Below are 18137 nucleotides of genomic sequence, written 5' to 3'. Positions count from 1 at the left end.
AGAAGGACCCATTGTTCTGAAGTATAGTGGAGGTGTGTTTAACTGACACAGATGCCTGCTTTTCTCCTTGACTCACTCTCAACTCTCCATTTTCAGAATCATGGTACAGTGGGAGTCAGGGACTCCAGGAACACAAAGGGTGAGAGTCGAGGTGAACCCAGAAGCCTAGAATACTGTCTCATGACCTCTCTAGTCAACCACTAATAACTATTTTTCAGTACATAATATTTGCTGAGTGCTAGACAAGGTGAGGCATGGTACAAAATTTGGATAATCTACACTTTATCCCTTAAAGGAGCTTAGTTTTTAATTGGGTAAAGGGTGGTAAGGAGTGACTAATACATAGGCACAATTCCAGACACACAAAATAGCATGCAACCAAGCACTGCCCCACAGGTGGATTCTAGGCTGACCTGAGTTACAGTATTTGTACCCGGGATCTTGCGCGGTCTAGACTTTGAGTCCTATATATGTTTGGACACAGAAGGTTCAGGGCATCAGGATATCCTAGTTAAAGGAGGTTAAACTCAAACTTTTTTTACATTTCCATGATTTTTATTGACAATTTTTCTGAAATTTGATCTTCTTTATTTTCTGCCGTTTATAACTGCAGCTTAATGAACCTTATTGCAGGGCCCCAAGGCCATTTTCATTGTACGTAGATGTTGATTTCCTTGATTGGAGATTAAAAAGATAAGAGACTGACATAGATGTGAATTGATTCCAAGATCAACTGAAGTTTACTTTAAAAGAAAAAAAAAAAAACCACAGTTCCTAACACCTATGTATTTTCTGATGATCAGCTTCTTTCCATTAGGAAGGACCACAATGAGACCCTCCAATAGATTGATGGTTCTAATTGGTTGAAATGTCATTTCCCTTTATATAACCCTTTATTACCTACATGTACTCTTCATCAGGGACCTCATCATTCCAGATAAGGGGCCTTAGTAATGTTGTTGGGGAAACGGGCCCAGGAAGGGTCTTTACTCAAGTTCAAATAGACACATAGTGATGGATTTAGAATTAGATGTCAGATCTCCTGTTTTCAACCCTGAGCTTCTCCCAGTCTGATACCCCAGGCTTTTTCCTACAAGATAAAACTTACCAAGGATTCTGGGTATCTTAGCTACTAGACATAAAAATGAAAGAGACACAGCTCACAACACTTGTAAGTATAATGAGATGCTCTTACTTCCAGGTTCACCTCTTGGCAGGTTCTCTGGAACAGGACTCAGTTCTGAGTGTCAGACACAGGCACTGCTATCCACATGCCCCTTGGTTTTATCACAGCACAATTAAGGAAACCAAAATGCAGAGAGATGAAGTCTCCCATGCCCCCAGCCCTAGGTCAGCCTATAGAGCAAACTATGGGAATGTGGAACACCTCCTGGATGAACAATCTGATGATTGACCCGGCTATTAAAGACAACAGCAGCCGTAATGACAACAAACTTGGCTAATCCACCACTTAGGATGCCTTTGGCTGCTCATAAAAACAAACCAACAAACACTCTCAAACAATCTAGGATGTATTACAGAACAGGGAATGCAGAGTTAGAGGCAGTACACGGTGGGCTGATTCAGCAGCTCAGTGGTCCCATCCAGGAGGCAGACTCCCTCCATTCCTGGCGCCTTTTGCAGTGTATTTCCTGAAGCTTGCTCCTTATGGTCTCCAGCGGTGGCAGCATTTTCAAGCCTCAAACCCACATCCAGAGGCAGTGACTTGAGGAGTCCCATATTCAGAACAAGGAGATCTTTCTCAGAAGCCCCTAAACAAATCTCTTCCCTCGATACTGGGTGGAACTTGGTCAAGAACCTGCTCCGAAACCAATCACAGCCAGGAGGACAGGGTCAGCTCATTCATGATTCACTCCCTGGGACTGTGGTTGGAGCCACTTTTCCCTGAGTCCTGTGTGGGTGGGGACCAGAAAGGGGTGAGGAGGAAGACCCCTGACTCAATCAGAGCTCTGCCAGAGGAACACAGGGGTGGTCAAGATGGAGGGAGACCATCCACAGTATCTGCTACACCTGTTCTGAGCTACAGGCCACCTCTCCCACCAGGACTTCCCTGAATCAGGTGTTTCATCCCTTCCAAGGTGAGGAGAGACTGTTCTGACAGAGCAGGGAGGACCTAGGTATCTGTGAATGCTTACAGAGGTCTTCATCGGATGTCAATGTTGGCTTCATGTAAAACTTCCTGAAGGCTCTGGGGACCTTAACCTAGAGTCAGTGATGTTCTAGGGGTGGGAATTTAGGTCAGGAGCACTTACAGGGCTAGGCCACTGTGGGCCAAGAGAGAGCTTTGGGTGCAGGGAGACCAGTATTTTAAAGTACTCCTTAAATCATACGTGGACTTTCACTTTTGGCCTATGCCCAGGTATGACCATACAGATAGGAAATTGAAGTGAGACACATAAAGAAACATCAGGGTTGGGGTTTTTCTGTTTTTTTGGTTTTTGTTTTTTTGCTTTTGTTTTGTTTTTTGTTTTGTTTTGTTTTACCCAGCCCATGTTCTATGATAAAATTCAGCCCTGCTAAAATAAAAATAGATTTTTGGATGACTGGATTATAAGCTTCTTGCTTTTCCTTTTCTTCTTCCTTTTTCTTTTTCTTTGCTTTTGATTTTTAAGAATAATGAACATATTCTCTTTTATCATGGGAAAACAGAATAATTTTTATTTGGGAAAAAAAAAGGTGTTTCACACTTATTTAAAACAGCGCAGGAAATCCCCACCTCAAATAAGCAGTCTGATGATTGCTTTTGTAATATTTGAAAATAAACCAACTTTATTGAATTAGTCAATATCAATCAAGACTGGAAAACAACTTTATAACTGGTTCAGATTCATGAAGAAAACATTCAGCAATATCTTCATTAAAAGGCAACTTATATTTATTAAGGCTTGAAAGCAAGTCCTGCTATTTTATCACCACAGTTAAAGGTCTTGAGAAAATCAAGTAACCATCATTTGGAGTGTCTTTATAGAATGAAATGTTTGTTCTTTTATAAGGCATCTTTTGCTAATTAGTTAACCCCCAGCTTCTAGAATGGGACAAACAGGAGGTCAGGAAAGTAAGACAAATTCAAACATCAGCTGGATATTTCATTTTTTAAGCATATGCATAATCAATATTGTGAAATCTCTAACTATACATAAAATATTTTAGATAATTGGATCCTTAAAACTATGTTTTTCCAAAAAACAGATTGCTTTTATAGAAACACTGATTGGCCCAAACCCCAGATGAGGCAATCTTTCATTGTATTTTTGGTTGGTGAGGGGAGCATTGGATCTAATTCCTCAAGTAACATTAAATAAAATTATGCACACTTTGGATCATACCTCATGATGAAAGGAAAGCATCTCGAAACAAAGCTGGGAGAAGAATATTGGCAAAGGTAGAAGAATATGCATTCATGAAGGGGGCACGTTACTTGGTTTGAATGCTAAAAAGCACTGGATAGAAGACAATGGGTCTTGCTTGCAGAAAGGGCTCCAAAGCCAAAGATGTGACATCTGTTCTCCTAACTTCAGAACCAGGATGCTTCACGTGCATACTTTTTTCCCGAATGCTTATGATCCTCTTTAATGGCATGTCAGAAAAATAAGGAAGTGATCCCTTAGCAATCACTGAATGAGTTAGTACTTTATCTTTCCAAGGAGAGAGACAGCAACATCTGGATTCACTGCTATATAAATGGTTCCTGGCCACTGGGGATATTGGTGAGTCACGGGAGTACCTACTGGATTCCTGCTGCTTCTAGACCAATTTAATTTTAGACACAGACTCTTTGCTGGTTTCTCACAATGGAAAAGTCTTAATAGACAGACCTGTACCTTCCTCACTCCACCCTTCTTTTAATTCTATTTATCTAGACCTTACTGATTCCTGAGATTCTTAGATATTCAGGGTCTATTCGGGGCTTGATCCATTTTGCAACAATGTGAAGATGCTTGGTGTTGTCTGTCTGCACAATGGCCAGTAGGTACAGGTGCTGTGAAGAGCTTCTGTTATTTCATTTGACAAATGCCAGAAAATGCAGCTCAGGAAACTTCACTCTTGGTGAAGCCTTTTTCTAATGAAAATACCAAGATCCTTGCTGGCCCCATCAGCAGGAGATGTGAACACTGAAGACTGGCATTTCCTGGGAAGCTGAAACCAGTTTGAGATAGTGTGGCCAAATAAAAGTGTGTTTCACTTTTCATAGCCTGTGATTCTGAATTGTCAGGCATGTGGCTTCCTTTATTGGGATATAAAGACATACAATAGAAGGAACTATGCAACTATGCTGTATAACACTCAAGCTTTTATTATCCAGCTCATTGTATAAGGTATTTAAAATCTTACCCAATACCTTCTCTCTGGGCCAACCTGAGAGGTAGCCCCACCTTACAGGTAAATTCAACACAGTTATTCTGAATTTGATTCTTCTTTCTGCCTCTGCTTCTCACTCTGCTATCCCACAAAAGTAGAATAAAATAAAATAGTGACATGAAAGTCAAAGGAGAAAAATAAATCCAAAATAAAATAGAATCTTAACCCAAGCACTTTCAAATGCTGCTGAAATGCTTTCTGAGGGATCAATATTCATTCAAGACCAATGATAGGGTGACCTCCTGTCTTAAAACTCTGGAGTCCAAACTGAAAACGTTTAGTACTCCCTGAGTTGGTTCTGGAGACACCTAAGGACCTCATCAGTACCGATGCCTGAAGATGATTTGCCAAAGCCCAAGGAGGCTGGAGGATCTGGAGAAAAATCCATCTTGGAAAACATAATCAGAAGGTTAATATTATTGTTATTTTAAAATATTCTGACAAATCTGGTCATAAGACATTAAAGCTCTCAGCCAATAGACGGTTGTATTATGCGATAATCTACTATTGAAATAAAAAGATATTCCTGAATTAAGTACTCAGAAGTGTTTTCCATCTACAATTCCATCCCCTGTTTTAAATGGTTATAACTGATCATGTCACTGACCCCCTCCACTGGTGCCTTAATATCGTTATTTATGTAAAACTAAGTCAACCACAGAAGGAACATCTAGAAACAACAATATTGATTTAGTTTGGCTTGTTTGTTTTTAAAGACTGTTTTTAGAGACTTGCCAACGGCTGGATTCTGACTATCAAATCAGTCATTAATATCAGACAACCCCATTGGGGGAGCTGTGCCACCTGGGCGGCCTGTTTTCCCTGTCCCGTTGGCTCTGCTACACCAGTGTGCTTCTAGAACAGCACCACTGTGGGTCTCTGGAGAGTAAGCTGCCTCTTAGGTCATCGTGCTTGTATTGCTAAACTCAGGGAAGGGTTTCTGAGGACAACAAGATTTACACTAATTAAAAGTCCTCTGGGATCATTCAAGACTTCATCTCCCAAGAGGCCAGTTCGGGGCTTTTCCTTACAGTAAAAAAGACTGTTTTCTCACCATTCTCCTTTTTTAAACATGCCTAGGGATTAAGTTCCCAGGGAATCCCTGGAAAGGTTCCTTTAGGGGTGGGAATTAATCAGGTCCTCCTGTCTTTGCAAAGCTCTCAGGCTAATAAAATGCCATACTAAGAACTTTCCTCTTCCTCGGTGGGCTCAAGGGGCTCCTCCTGCTTCCTCCCCTCTGTTCAGATCATCGGGCCACTTGATTTCTTCAGAGATCCCTGGAAGCAGGTTGGCCTAGGGATTGCCAGGGTGAGGATGTGCTGATGTTTCTATGGAAAAGATGGTGCTGCCCTGCTGCCCTGCTGACCTTCCTTGGGGCTTTCTGGCACTGGGAAGCCTCACTCTACCAGTGGGCAGCACAGGTAGGAGAACTGGTGAAGGTGGCTGCCTGTGGCAGGTGGCTTTTCTTGAAGGGCATGCGCTCAGACAACGGGCTGCTGATTAGCTCATTTTTCTTAGCTTCCTCTGCACCTCTGAGCCAGGCAAGCTTTAAAGGAAGTGAAGCTCAAAGAGAATGTCTAAAGAGTGAAATATTAGCTTAAAAAAGTGCCCATTTTCATGTGGCAGGTGAGTCAGATGGCAGGAAAATGAACCCAGATGGGGCATATATATTTCTTCAAGTTCAAACCCTGTGGTTTCACAGTTGGAAAGGCCCCTGGACTTTCTTCTTCTGGTGTTCTGTGATCATGCCACCTCTCTACCTCTCAGCCAGGAGGCCCAGCTGGCTGACCCACATTCAGAAAGAGCTTAAAGAGATTGGAAAGTCAATTTTGGCCAATTCTTGGATTTTTGCTCTAAGATTGGTAGTGACATCACATCAGCAGTTCAAGACTTAATGAGACCACGAGAAAGAAGACCTGTGTGAAAGATTCCCAGGGAACATCGAGCCTCATAGAAGACTTTATCGTCACCTACACCCCCCACCCACCCACCTCACATCTGCTTTTTCACAGACCAAAATTCACTTGTGGATCAACGCAGTCAAAACCCAGGCATGTAATCCCCAACAAAACTACCCCTAAGCAAGCAACCCCCCTGGCTGGTAGACCCTGTGGGCCTTTTGGCATCAACACTGCTCCCTCACCCCTTTCCTGGTCATCCCAGGTTTGCAACTGCAAATTCTTCTTCCTCAAAAGGCCTGGACCGCATGAAAACAGAGGTTGGTGTCAGTCAGATGCATAAGGGCATTGCAACGTTCTCAGCACCGCAGCAAACGGAGACGGTCTGAAGTGCCTTTCCAGCCTGGTCTTCCATGCCCCATGTGACCGGAGCGTCAGAAAGCAATGAGGGACTGAAGGTGTGTCTGCCAGGTGCCAAATCCACAGCCTGCCTGTCCTCCATTCATTCCCTCATCGCCCCGCCCCCTCCCCCCCACCAATGCAATGGCTCTCTTTCTAGTAAGAACTATGATTGCATCTGTCCTTGGCCGTGGAGTTAACCAACAAAGGAGGTGGGTGGAAGAGGACACCATGTTCCATGTTCCTAATGGAGCTGAGGAGAGATCTTGATATTGGCAGAGAGGCCAGTGACAGTCCCCCAGGTGGGTTCTCCAACACTGACCTCAAACACACTGAACCCTGACCAGGCCCAAAGGCTGAGAGCTTGATTATTTCTATCATTTCTGCTTGCAGATCCCTGTCCGATCACCTGGGGTCGGTTCTGACCTTCAGAAGAGACAGCAGGCTGGAGTCCCACGAGGCCAGTGAGACGTGGCCTACTACAAAAAGATGTTTCCCAAGGCCATGCGCAAGAGGAGTCTGGGAGGCTGGAGTTCCTTTGGGAGAAGCTGAGTCCTTCTGCTGCCAGTGGTGGGGCAAGGTGGCCGAGCTCAGGAGCGGCTGAGGCGCTTGGCGACATCCGCGTAGGCCGACTCGATCTCCTTGTCAGCCGCACAGGTGTTGGTGAACTCATCCCGGGCGTAGGCATTCTTCAGGTACCGCCACAGGCCTGTCATCTCAGCAGGGAAATCGTAGTTGCGGTATTTCTTGGCCACAATCTACAACACAGATGGCATGAAAGCGCGAAACAAATCAGCGAGGGAGACTTAATGGTGTGACCTGTTGTGTGTGTGTGTGTGTGTGTGCAGGGAGGGAGCACCCACTTGCATCAAAATGTTTGCCATGCAAGGTGGCAGTGCTGCCTTCTTTTCATCTTATCTCATCTTATTTATTTCTTAAGTAAATATAATTTGCCCTTTTGACTTAGTCATTCTGCTTTTTCCTTCGGAAATAATATCAAAGATATAGCTACATATCTATGATCATGGGACTAATAGTAAAAAAAAAAAAAAAAAAGCAATAGTAAAAAAAAATGGCAGAGAACAGAAATGTCCAACAATGCATATGCATACATGGATAAATGTATCATTATCCATAAATACAATGCCATACTGGAGAGCCATTAGAAATGATGCTGCAGAGGAGTTCCTGGAATCTGGATAACCCTTTAAGATGGATCCTTAAGTGTCAAGTGCAGTACAAAACAAATGAGAAATAAATAAAAATTTTACAAAGTGCAGTATAATGCATTTGGAGAAATAGGTGTGGTAACTGAAAGTATCTATACCAATACGTCACCCAGTGGCTATGTCTGATTGGTAAAATTCTACATTGTTGCTCCTCACCCACTTTGTTTTACGTAAGCACCCTTAGTTATAGGAGAGAATCAAAAACACACAAAGTGAGCTAGATGTTGGAATGTACATGCAGGCTCAAAGTATGATGTGGGAGTGAACAAATCATGATTTCTAATCTCTCCTTGGTTTGCCAAATGTGTGGGCTGTGGATGGGCATTCTGGGGAGGTGATGTTTGTACTGAAACGGTAGCAGGGTCTTAAGAGCATGGGCTCCGGATCCCAACGGACTGGATCTGCAATTCTACTCCACTATAACAGCTGTGTGACCTTGGACTGGTTACTTGGCCTCTCTGAGCCCCAATTTCTTTATCTCTAAAATGAAGATAATAATAGAACCTTCATTGGAATAACAGATTAGTTCATATTCATAAAAAGCTTAGAGGAGTGGCTGGCTGCTACTGAGCACTCAAGAAACATTATCTCCTATTATAATTCATTAAGACCCATCTTTTGTCCATTTGCATGCATTCAGAGGTTAGGGTAGGGTGGTCTTCACAGAGGATGACCTGTGTAGTTACATGAGGCCTGGAACTCAGAAAGGCCTGCTCTTGGTTGAATGCTCCACTGTCACCATCTGGAAATTCTAAGTACTTTTTAACGGGGACCCCTTTATTGTCACTGTACACTGGCGTCTGCACATTAGCTGGTCTTGCCTCTAGCCCTCTGGGGCTGGCGTGGGAATAGCAAAGAGTAGCCTCTCTCCTAAAACATTGGCTTCTGACTCCTTTCCTTGCTTTGTTTTTAGAGAGGTCTTCAGACTGCTGGCCCCAGGATCCTCCCACTCAGAGAACTCTGAAGTTCAATTACTCTGGGCTTTCATCTTCATTTTGGTGCCAGTGATGGTCAGGGTTCCCTGGAAAGCTGTGCTGAGTGAAGGCAACAATGACCTATTGCATGAAAAGCCCAGCCTCATCAGTCTGACCACATTCCCAAGGAGGATTCATTTTCCCCTTCCATTCTCCGGCATCAGTTTGAGTGTTCACTGCAATACTAATATTCTATTCTGAATTACAGTTACTGTTTTAGTATCTTCTCTCTCTCTCTTCTCTCTTCCCTAGCTGTGAACAGTATAAGGACAGGAGCCCCACCTTCTTCATTTCCATACTGCCTGATAATCACAATAACACTATTTTTTTTTTGAAGATTTTAAGTATTTATTTGAGAGAGAGAGAGGGAGAGAGAAAGAGAGAGAGAGAGAAAGGCAGAGGGAGAAGCAGACTCTGACACGGGGCTGGATTCCAGAACCCTGAGATTATGACTTGAGCTGAAGATGTTTAACCGACTCAGCCACCCAGGTGCCCCTCAATAACGTTTATAAGAATAGTGACACTAGCCAGCATTTAGTTACTATGTGCTCTGCTTTAGGCTCTGTTTTAAGCACTGTGTAAGCTACTTAAATCCCTAACAACTCTATAAGGAAGAATGTATTATATCCCCACTTTACAAATGAGGAAAGTAGGGCAAAGAGACGTTAAGTAAGTGAAGATTCAATAAATAGCTGTATTGCATCTTTACTGTCTTCAGGTATTCTAAATCAAAGTACATCTAGAGACAAATGAAAGAAACTCACTTAATTTCAAAGACTGAAGATCCTTAGCAATGAGCAGACTAAAGCCACATGAGAGTAAATGGCTTATATAATGTTGCACAGGGAATGAGTTCATTCAACCAATATCTTTTTAAAAATCATTAATATTTCTTCCAGTTCTTACTTTTCTTTTTTTATTCCAGTATAGCTGACACACATTAGTTTCAGGTGTACAAGTAGTAATTGGGCAAGTCTGTATGCTCTGCTGTGCTCACCAGCAGTGTCGTTGCCATCTGTCACCCTAGGACCCTATTACAGTATCATTGACTGTATTCCTTCTGCTGTGCCTGGTATTTCCAGGACAGTCCTTCCTTTCTCTCCATGTGGCCACCCAGCCCCTATGCAAATGAGAAAAGAGCCGCTGGAGTCAGAATCCCTTGTGTGCCAGTCATCCAGCTATTGTTGCTCAGCTGCAAACCACCCTAGTGTTTGTGTCTTTGTGACACTGTAGCGGGTACTCTGCAAATCACACCTGTTTTGCCAGTGAGTCTCTGCTGGGCTCTGCCAAGAGTGGGTACTAAAGAGAGAGAGCAAGCCTGCAAAGCTGGAGGAGGGAGAAGGGAGGTCCCTTTTTGTCCTGGGTATCCTGTTCCCATCCACTAGTGGAATCAGTGCCCTCACCCTGGCTGAGGGGCCAGCACTCAATAGTGATCCCACTGCAGGGATTGGGTCCCAGCCCCCAGCACCAGCTCAGCAGTGCCCCCTACCCTTTCCAAGGTTCGCTTCTGCAGGGGCCCCTCATCTCAGTTTCCAAGTCTAAATAATTCCAACCTCTAACCTCCTCCGTTTGCCTCCCCTGACCTAAGGGGTTGCGGTGGCCTCGTCAAGGTGGAACCTCCTGGTACATTTTGCCTTCCTAGTTCTTCAGTACTTATAGCTGCTTTCTTTAAATTCTCTCTGTGAAGGCAACCAGTTTGGGGTGGTCACCAAAGAAGCCCTCCCACAATGTTCTGTCCAGCTTAGTGCAACTAATAAGCCAAGGGGATGGGATCTGAGTCCTTGGGAGAGCACTCACCATGAGCAAGTGCCAGTTTGCCAGTTCTCCCATTGCCAGTTCTCCTTGACCTCCCTGTTTACTGCAGGGCTCGAGTTTGCTGGAGAGCCTTTGAGAAGAAGGTATCCTGGCTAACGAGCAAGTCCATGCAGGAGTGGTGGGTCACAGACTGATTACAGTGGTCCCAAATCTCTCCATGCTGGGATTTATTTTCACTTTTAAAGGACGAGAGAGGAGATTTAAAAACAGCAGAAGGGCAATTTATGAAGATATATATATGTATATATATATATATATATATCTTGTGTTATGAAGATATATATAGCTGTATTGCATCTTTACTGTCTTCAGGTATTCTAAATCAAAGTACATCTAGAGACAAATGAAAGAAACTCACTTAATTTCAAAGACTGAAGATCCTTAGCAATGAGCAGACTAAAGCCACATGAGAGTAAATGGCTTATATAATGTTGCACAGGGAATGAGTTCATTCAACCAATATCTATCAGCATATATATATATATATATCTTGTGTTTATGTCTTTGTTCCTGTTTGCTTCAGGGGCTGAAGCAGGTCACTGTGCTAGGCTGGGGTCCCAGTGGCTGCTACAGAAGGCCCGCCATGCCCCTCCCTGCCCGGATCTGCACGCCCGGAGCCTTGGCCACATTGCTCGTTGTTTCCTCACATGTTGGCTTGACTTGGGGAGATGAAGACTAGAAGGGAGCCAGACAGCGAGAGTTCAAACCAGGCTCTCAGGGAAAATGAAGATGAACCTGAATGACAGCCAGGCAAGAGAGGGAGAGAGGGTGAGGGCACAGGAGAGAGCGGGCGCAGATGCGCACATGAATCTCTGACGTTCATAAAAACGTCCATGCTCGTGTTCTGAATTTGCTCTTTCATATGAAAACAGTTAGCTCCCACAGCCCAGATTAGGTTTTGGCATCAGGAGCCAAACTGGAGGCCTGACTTGGCTCCCCCTTCACTCTTTCTGCACATCGGGGATTTGCCAGGTCCCTGGGATCTGATAAGCTGGATCAGCAGAAATCCAAGGAGACAGAAGGCGAGGCCCAGCCCTTGTCCCCTTGCAGGCCGTCCTCCTTCTGATCCCCAGCTTCCCCAAGTGAACAGCTCACTGAACTCCATCCAAGAACACGGGCGTAGCATGGTTATTTAGGGCTGGGAGGAACTGAAGGGGTGGTAGGATGAAGCCTGGGGCCTTGGAGAATCCATGTGTTTTACCTTATTCGACAAGAAATTCTTGAGTGGGTAGTCGATATATGTTTGAGTGAGACAGAAGAAAGAAGGAGTAAAGGAAGAGAGAAGAAAGAAGCAAGAAGGAATATACTTCCTATCTCTTCATTTACGCATGAGAAAAATGGATTCCAGAAAGAGTCAATGACTCTCCCCAGCTCCTGCTGTTAGTGGGTGGCAGATACAGGACCAGAACGTGGATCTCAAGACTTTCTGAAGCGGGGCTTTGCCATTACATCACACTGACACAGTGTGACTGAACTGGAATCACACCATCCCTCCTGGTGTCACTTATTCTTCAGGAAAAGAGAATACAAGATGTTTCCGGGGGTGTGGTGGGGCATGCAGTAATTAATAATGTCAAAGACATGGAGCTTGGCTGGACTTACAAGTAACCACTGGCTTGGCCCGGAACCCAAAGTGTCTTCATATTGATAGACTGCATTTTCCCAGCCCCTAGTAATGGCACTCGTGATTCTCACCCCGTCTCCAGCTCTGCCCAAGTCCTGTGGGAACACCAGTGCTTGCAAAGCTCAGATTTCACTTCAAGATGGTTGTGTTCTGATTGGAGAGAAGCCCACATTTCTAGCTCAGGATTTCAGCTGGAAAATGATAGGCAGGTATCCAGCTGACAAATGACTAAATCTGATTCTTTCTAGTGAAGGGTGGAAGGGAAATGGTATGATACACAAGCTTGGTGATCAATGGTCAATCAATGAGTATTTATGAAAGGGCCCCCATATATCCACCATCATGCTTGGAGAAGCCACTATCCCCACAGAGTGTATTGTATTACCAAGACATATGATATAAATGAGTATAAAATAAACTATATGGTCCCACTTTGTGTTTCTCTAGGCTGGTGAGGGCCAGGAAAGGATGTTAGAAGATGCATTAGTTTAGAGAATGAACATCAGGGCACACAATTATTGTCTTCAAATGAGGTGAAACAGAACAGCCCTGTTCCATGCTGTTCCAGAAAACAGAGGGAAGCAGGGAGGCTGTTTGGGCTCAACATAAGGAAGGGTGTTTTCAGGAGCACTTGTGGGACTCAGTTAAGCATCCAACTCTTGATTTGGGCCCAGGTCAAGATCTCAGGGTTGTGGGATGGAGCCTCACATTGGGCTCTGTGCTGGGCCCGGAGCCTGCTTAAAATTCTCTCATTCCCTCTCCCTCTGCCCCTGCCCGCCCCTGAAAAAAAAAAAAGAAAGGATGAATGTTTTAATAATCAGAGCCATCCAAAATGACTGACTTGTTAGGCAGGGAACTCTTCACCATCAGAACCATGCAGTGAGAACTCTAGAAAGCCTGTCACGGACAGGCAGAAAGTGGTCCCGTTTGGGGTGGGAGATAGTTTTGGATGACCTAGGAATTCCCTTCTTTCCAACTCTTGGATCCTAGGAGTCTTTTAGGACAGGATTGAACTGCATGTCGAAGTTGATCAGTGAGTGCAACCATGGCAAGAAAATGATGTCACTTCTTGTAGCCTCCTGCTCTTCAACCGATATTTAAAGAAGATGATACACGGCTGCCCTAGGGAGTTACTAGAGGGAATGAGAAGGCTTGTATATGAAGCAACTTCATAGAGATGTGGGGGTGTGGACAGTGAACACCCACAAGGCAGAGACAAGGAAGAAGTACGTTTGTGCGCTCTCTCTCTCTCTCTCTCTCTCTCTCTCTATATATATATATATATATATATATATATACACACACACACACACACACACATATATGTATAATTGTATGTATACATATACCTCCATCCATGTATACATCCATCCATTTATACATATACATATATATGTGTGTATGTATAACCATACATGCTATGACAATAGCAGCTGCTATGTATTGAGCCTTTATAATATGTCAGGCACTGTTATGCCATATTTACTCTCCCAGCCAAGAAGTAAGAATAAGAAGTAAGTAATATATGCCTGTTTTACTGAAGCTCAGAGAGTCTATACAGCCAGTAAGCAGTAGGGTTCCTGACTGGTTTCCTATTCATGTGACTTCAGAGCCCGGGCTCTGGACCAGCAGGTGGCACTGTCCTTGACTCCTCCACAGGTGACCGGGACCTATGGTGGAGTTGGATATGGCAAGCAACCTGCAGATTGAGCTGTCTTACCTTGACCACATGGAGTTTGGGCAACAGATTGCAGTCAGCCAGAGTCAGCTCATCCCCATCTAGGAATTTGCGCCGGGACCTCTTGTCTTCGTCCCCGTGAGTGTTGGCGTCAATTTCTTCTGGAAGAGGGTTGTTCAGGTAGTCATCCAGTTTCTTCAGTGCCCTGGTCAGGCCTCTCTCAAGGGCTAGCATGAAACAGCAAAAGAAGAATCTTTAGTCAACCTTCTTGCCACTGGAAACAACCAGAGGGTGTTTAGAGTAGCCTATCCTGAATTCTGTCCCCAATGTCACACTGCCAGCTCCCACACACTACAGGATAGCCGGCAGCCATGGATACAGTGCAGCAGAAGAGTGTTAGGTGACCTGAACAAGCAAACCTTAACCAAACAATAAACACTAGCTAATTTTTTTTTTGAAAAAAAGCATGAATGTAGAAATGCAACCATTTGGATATATATCAGTTTTAGAGAGCTTATCTGCAGTAGATACAATAATAATACTTGACTTTCATTTTCTATTTTGCTTCTCCATATTTTGCTAATATTCCATAATTAACCCATATAATAATTTTGTAGAAAGAAAGGGCTATTAACTAAGTATGTAAGTGCTTAAAAATCCTAGGACAGAGATATGCACCAGACTTTGTGGAAGCATTAACTATGGAAACACTAACTGACCCAACCTGAGAAGGGAAAGGGACAAAGCTTCCAGGAAGACATGACACAGGAAAGTAAGTTACCCTCTTTGGTGTTGCCCCCTATAGGACTCATGGATCCCAGAAAGGCATATTTCAGTTTAATCTAGAGAAGGTTGTTCTACAAATTAGAGATGTCCAAAATGGAAGGGCCAGTGCACCAGGCAGAGAGCTCCACCAGAAATCTACAAACACAGCTATATGGAAGCCGATCATGGACACAGCTCAGAGAATGAACATCCAAAGGACAGTAATGCAGTAGAAGACTTTTACAGTCTTGCTCCAATAATTTCCAATCCAATAATTCTTTCAGACACAGGAATAGAACAAAATATTCAAAAGAACAACAGCTAGAAGTCACTGTCACTCAGAACCAATCCATCTGGAATCTCACAGTCCATTCTAGGCACAGAAGACTGGCCACCCGATCTCCGAGGACAGAGGTGGGGAAGATGGCTGGTTGGAGCCCCAGCCACTGCACCTGTGTCATCGCCCCCTCCCCAAGGCTGTTTTTCCCAGGCTCTGGTGTAGAGCGTGACACTGAGGTAATAGGACTCAGTCCAATGTTAATTCCAGCAGATGAAAGAGGGATGCTATGCTGCCCCTGGAGGGAGATCCCAAAGGACTGTACTCTTATTTACTTGATCCCAAATGTGTCTTCTGTTAGCCACTCCTCCCCTAACCCAAGTTTGTTTTTTCATAGAAGGCCTTTGTTTGAGACAATGAAACAGCACCAGCCCAAGATAAATCCATTGAACACTTACTGGAATGTTTGAAAACAGGCTGGAGGTTGGACGTAGTTTCTCAATACTTCCTTCTCCCTAGTGTGGCATTTGAACTTGTACTCCATCATCTGCTTTGTGTTTTTCCAGTTTGGGAGAATAGAGGGAGCAGGGCTGGGAAAAATGCTTGTGTTCCCCTTAGGAATTGTCTAGACTAGGATGGGACTGCAAGCCTCTTCGAGGACAATAGCAGAGGGTGGGTACCAAACAATAGCCATTATGCTCCCCACCCCCAACTGAAGCACTTGTGATCTATACTGGGTTTGTTTGCTTCCTTAAATCCCTCCACCCCTTTCAGTTATGGCGATTATGCCAAAATCTTGATTGTAACGGAGAAAGGAAATATCAAATAGAGTGCCTGTTGAAACCTGACCAACTGATATCAATCCAAGGGAGAGAGACAGATGAAGAGAATGAAATGTTGCAGATTGTAATTCCAAAACGCCTGCTGGAGACCCAAGCAGGCCACTGCATGAAGCTGTGTGCAAGTGCCCTGGTGTGGGAACTATCTTGATATTGGGTAAAAGAGGTCTAGAACAGCAACTGGAGCTCCTTGGGAGGACATTTCTGAATACATTTCAATGATGTCTCCATGAACTCTTGAGGTGGAAGGATAAAGTGTGGTAGTGGGCATGGCTGTTGCCTTATGCCATAACTGCGACATCCAAGTAGGTGTGTGCCAAGGATGTCCTCTGCGTGTCAATGTCATCGCCTGAGTCCAGGTATTTTTGATCAGGAATGTGAAGGGGGCAGTTGGTGGTAATCATGATGGAGAGAGAAGAAGAGGTGAGGCAGCATGGAAGAGATCTCATGGCCTGGAGCTAAGCCTGCCTTAAAATTTTGAGCCTGCCCAGGGTGGATATAACTGTGATGCTCTCAAGTTGGAGCTTCAGTTCCCTTAATCCTATGGGCCCCTTTTAAAGCCTTGAACTTGATTTTTTAAAAATTCCTTATTTGTATTTATTGTATGGGCTTCAGATCCCCCGCTCCCCAGCCAAATCTTGGGAACATCCCTGATCCCAGAACTTACGAAGAAGTGTGACCTTGGGTAAGTTCCTCAACTTCACTGAGTTTCAGTTTTCTTATCTCAACTGTGAGATGAAGATCCCTAATCTTCCTAAGGCCATAGTGAGGACTGATTGGGATCATACAGGGAAAAGTGCCTCAGACACCTGCTCCATGCTAAGACACCTTGTGATCACCCTTGCCAGTGCAGGTCCAAATGTGGTGACCATCTGCTCTCTGCCCCTGACCCTATACCCTCAGTCAGTTATATTCCTCAAAATTCCAAGGTGCAGCAGAGAAGGAGAGATTCTCAGAAGCTCCAGTTCTGAGGCCCAGTCTCTGGAGAAGACAATCAACAGCCCAGAGCTTGACTTCCCTTCTTGATTTAATGTACAGGCACACTCCATCGGGATCCTTCTTGGTGACAAGCTATGTGAGAGTCATGGCCAGAGGGACACAGACAATGTGTCTCTGCTAACACACTGCCATTATTATGGAATAACAGATGCCAGCACCAATATATTCTCTGCCAGTTCTTTTCCCTCCTATCTGCCAACTTCTTCTTCTGACCCTGGCTCAATCTGGCATCCACAGAATTTAATTCTCTCTTTTGGCTCATAGCACCCAGGTCATGAAGCCACTGGTGGTGATACTTTCTGTTCTGGTAAGAGTGAGGGGATGTGAAAGAAACCAGAGTGACAAGTAGATGTTAATTCTATCAGTGCTCACATTTGAAACCCTCCCTCCCAAAGACTTCCTCTGAGTAGCAGGATGGGGTAACCCTCGGACCACAGCAAGCCTGGGGCCAGGGGACCCTGAGACCCAGGAGCAGTAACATCCCAGGCACTTGACAGATACCCTGTCCTTTGATTGCTTTCTACCCCACTGCACCCGCCCTTTCCATAAAGATTTATTCTGTACCACACACAAACGCGCTGGGTAAAATATGTGATGAGGAAACAAGGGGAATAGTTCATAAATATTCTCAGCCATATGCAAACAATCTCAAATTTATTTTTCTCCTTTTTAAGGAGGAAAAAAAATCCACCCATTCCATGATCACTTCCAGATTCATTGAGGTTGATATTACATAAGAACCAATATTGTTTTCTCGTCGTAGAGAAATAATGACTTGGAAACGGCAATTTGAGCTAAGAAAATAATATACTCTTACCAGGGCATGGAGGCTGAATGAGGACCAGGGAGCCAAGACTCTAGCTCAGCCTCCAACTAGCTCTTGCAAGCACAGCTCAACCCTGCTTTGCTGGCATGCTTTGTGCAGCAGGGGTATCAGCAAGCAGCCACGCAGAATTTTGGGGGCTCCAAATTCACTTAGGGTGGAACACATGTCAAAGGTACTCTTTGAAGGGACAGGAGCTGCTCTGTGGGCCCAGGGTCCTATATTCTCAGCTCCTCACGTGTGTTTTCTCTCTGGCATGTGAACTTGCAGAGAGATAAGAGCCAGGGAACCACCTCTGACTGCCGGCTGCAGCCCAGACAGGCGTCTGTTCAGCTCTCCCATGGAGAAGACGATCGGGGCTATTGGGAGCTGGCCCCAGGCCGAGGACCCTCCGTCCCACGGTGCCTCTCTCATGGCTCTGATCCAGCACCAGCAAG

At 44.5% G+C, this 18137-nt stretch overlaps 1 protein-coding gene across 4 annotated transcripts in view; it reads right to left on the bottom strand.

Annotated features, from left to right (window-relative positions):
- Nucleotides 1-2767: 2767 nt before the first annotated feature.
- CLIC5 (chloride intracellular channel 5) overlaps nucleotides 2768-18137 on the bottom strand; it is a 156319-nt gene continuing 140949 nt past the window's right edge. For all 4 annotated transcript variants that reach the window (XM_041747048.1, XM_041747056.1, XM_041747067.1 and 1 more), the window contains exons 5-6: nucleotides 14040-14224; nucleotides 2768-7435 (exon numbers count right to left, since the gene is read on the bottom strand). In XM_041747048.1, coding sequence (XP_041602982.1) covers nucleotides 7268-7435; nucleotides 14040-14224 — 353 coding nt within the window. In that variant the 3' untranslated portion in view covers nucleotides 2768-7267. The remainder of the gene's footprint in view (nucleotides 7436-14039; nucleotides 14225-18137) is intronic.

Source organism: Vulpes lagopus, chromosome 1 (assembly GCF_018345385.1).
Source record: "Vulpes lagopus strain Blue_001 chromosome 1, ASM1834538v1, whole genome shotgun sequence".
Taxonomy (NCBI): Eukaryota; Metazoa; Chordata; class Mammalia; order Carnivora; family Canidae; genus Vulpes; species Vulpes lagopus.
The sequence above is the reverse complement of the archived record's forward strand: the minus strand, read 5'-3'. Positions and strand labels throughout refer to the sequence as shown.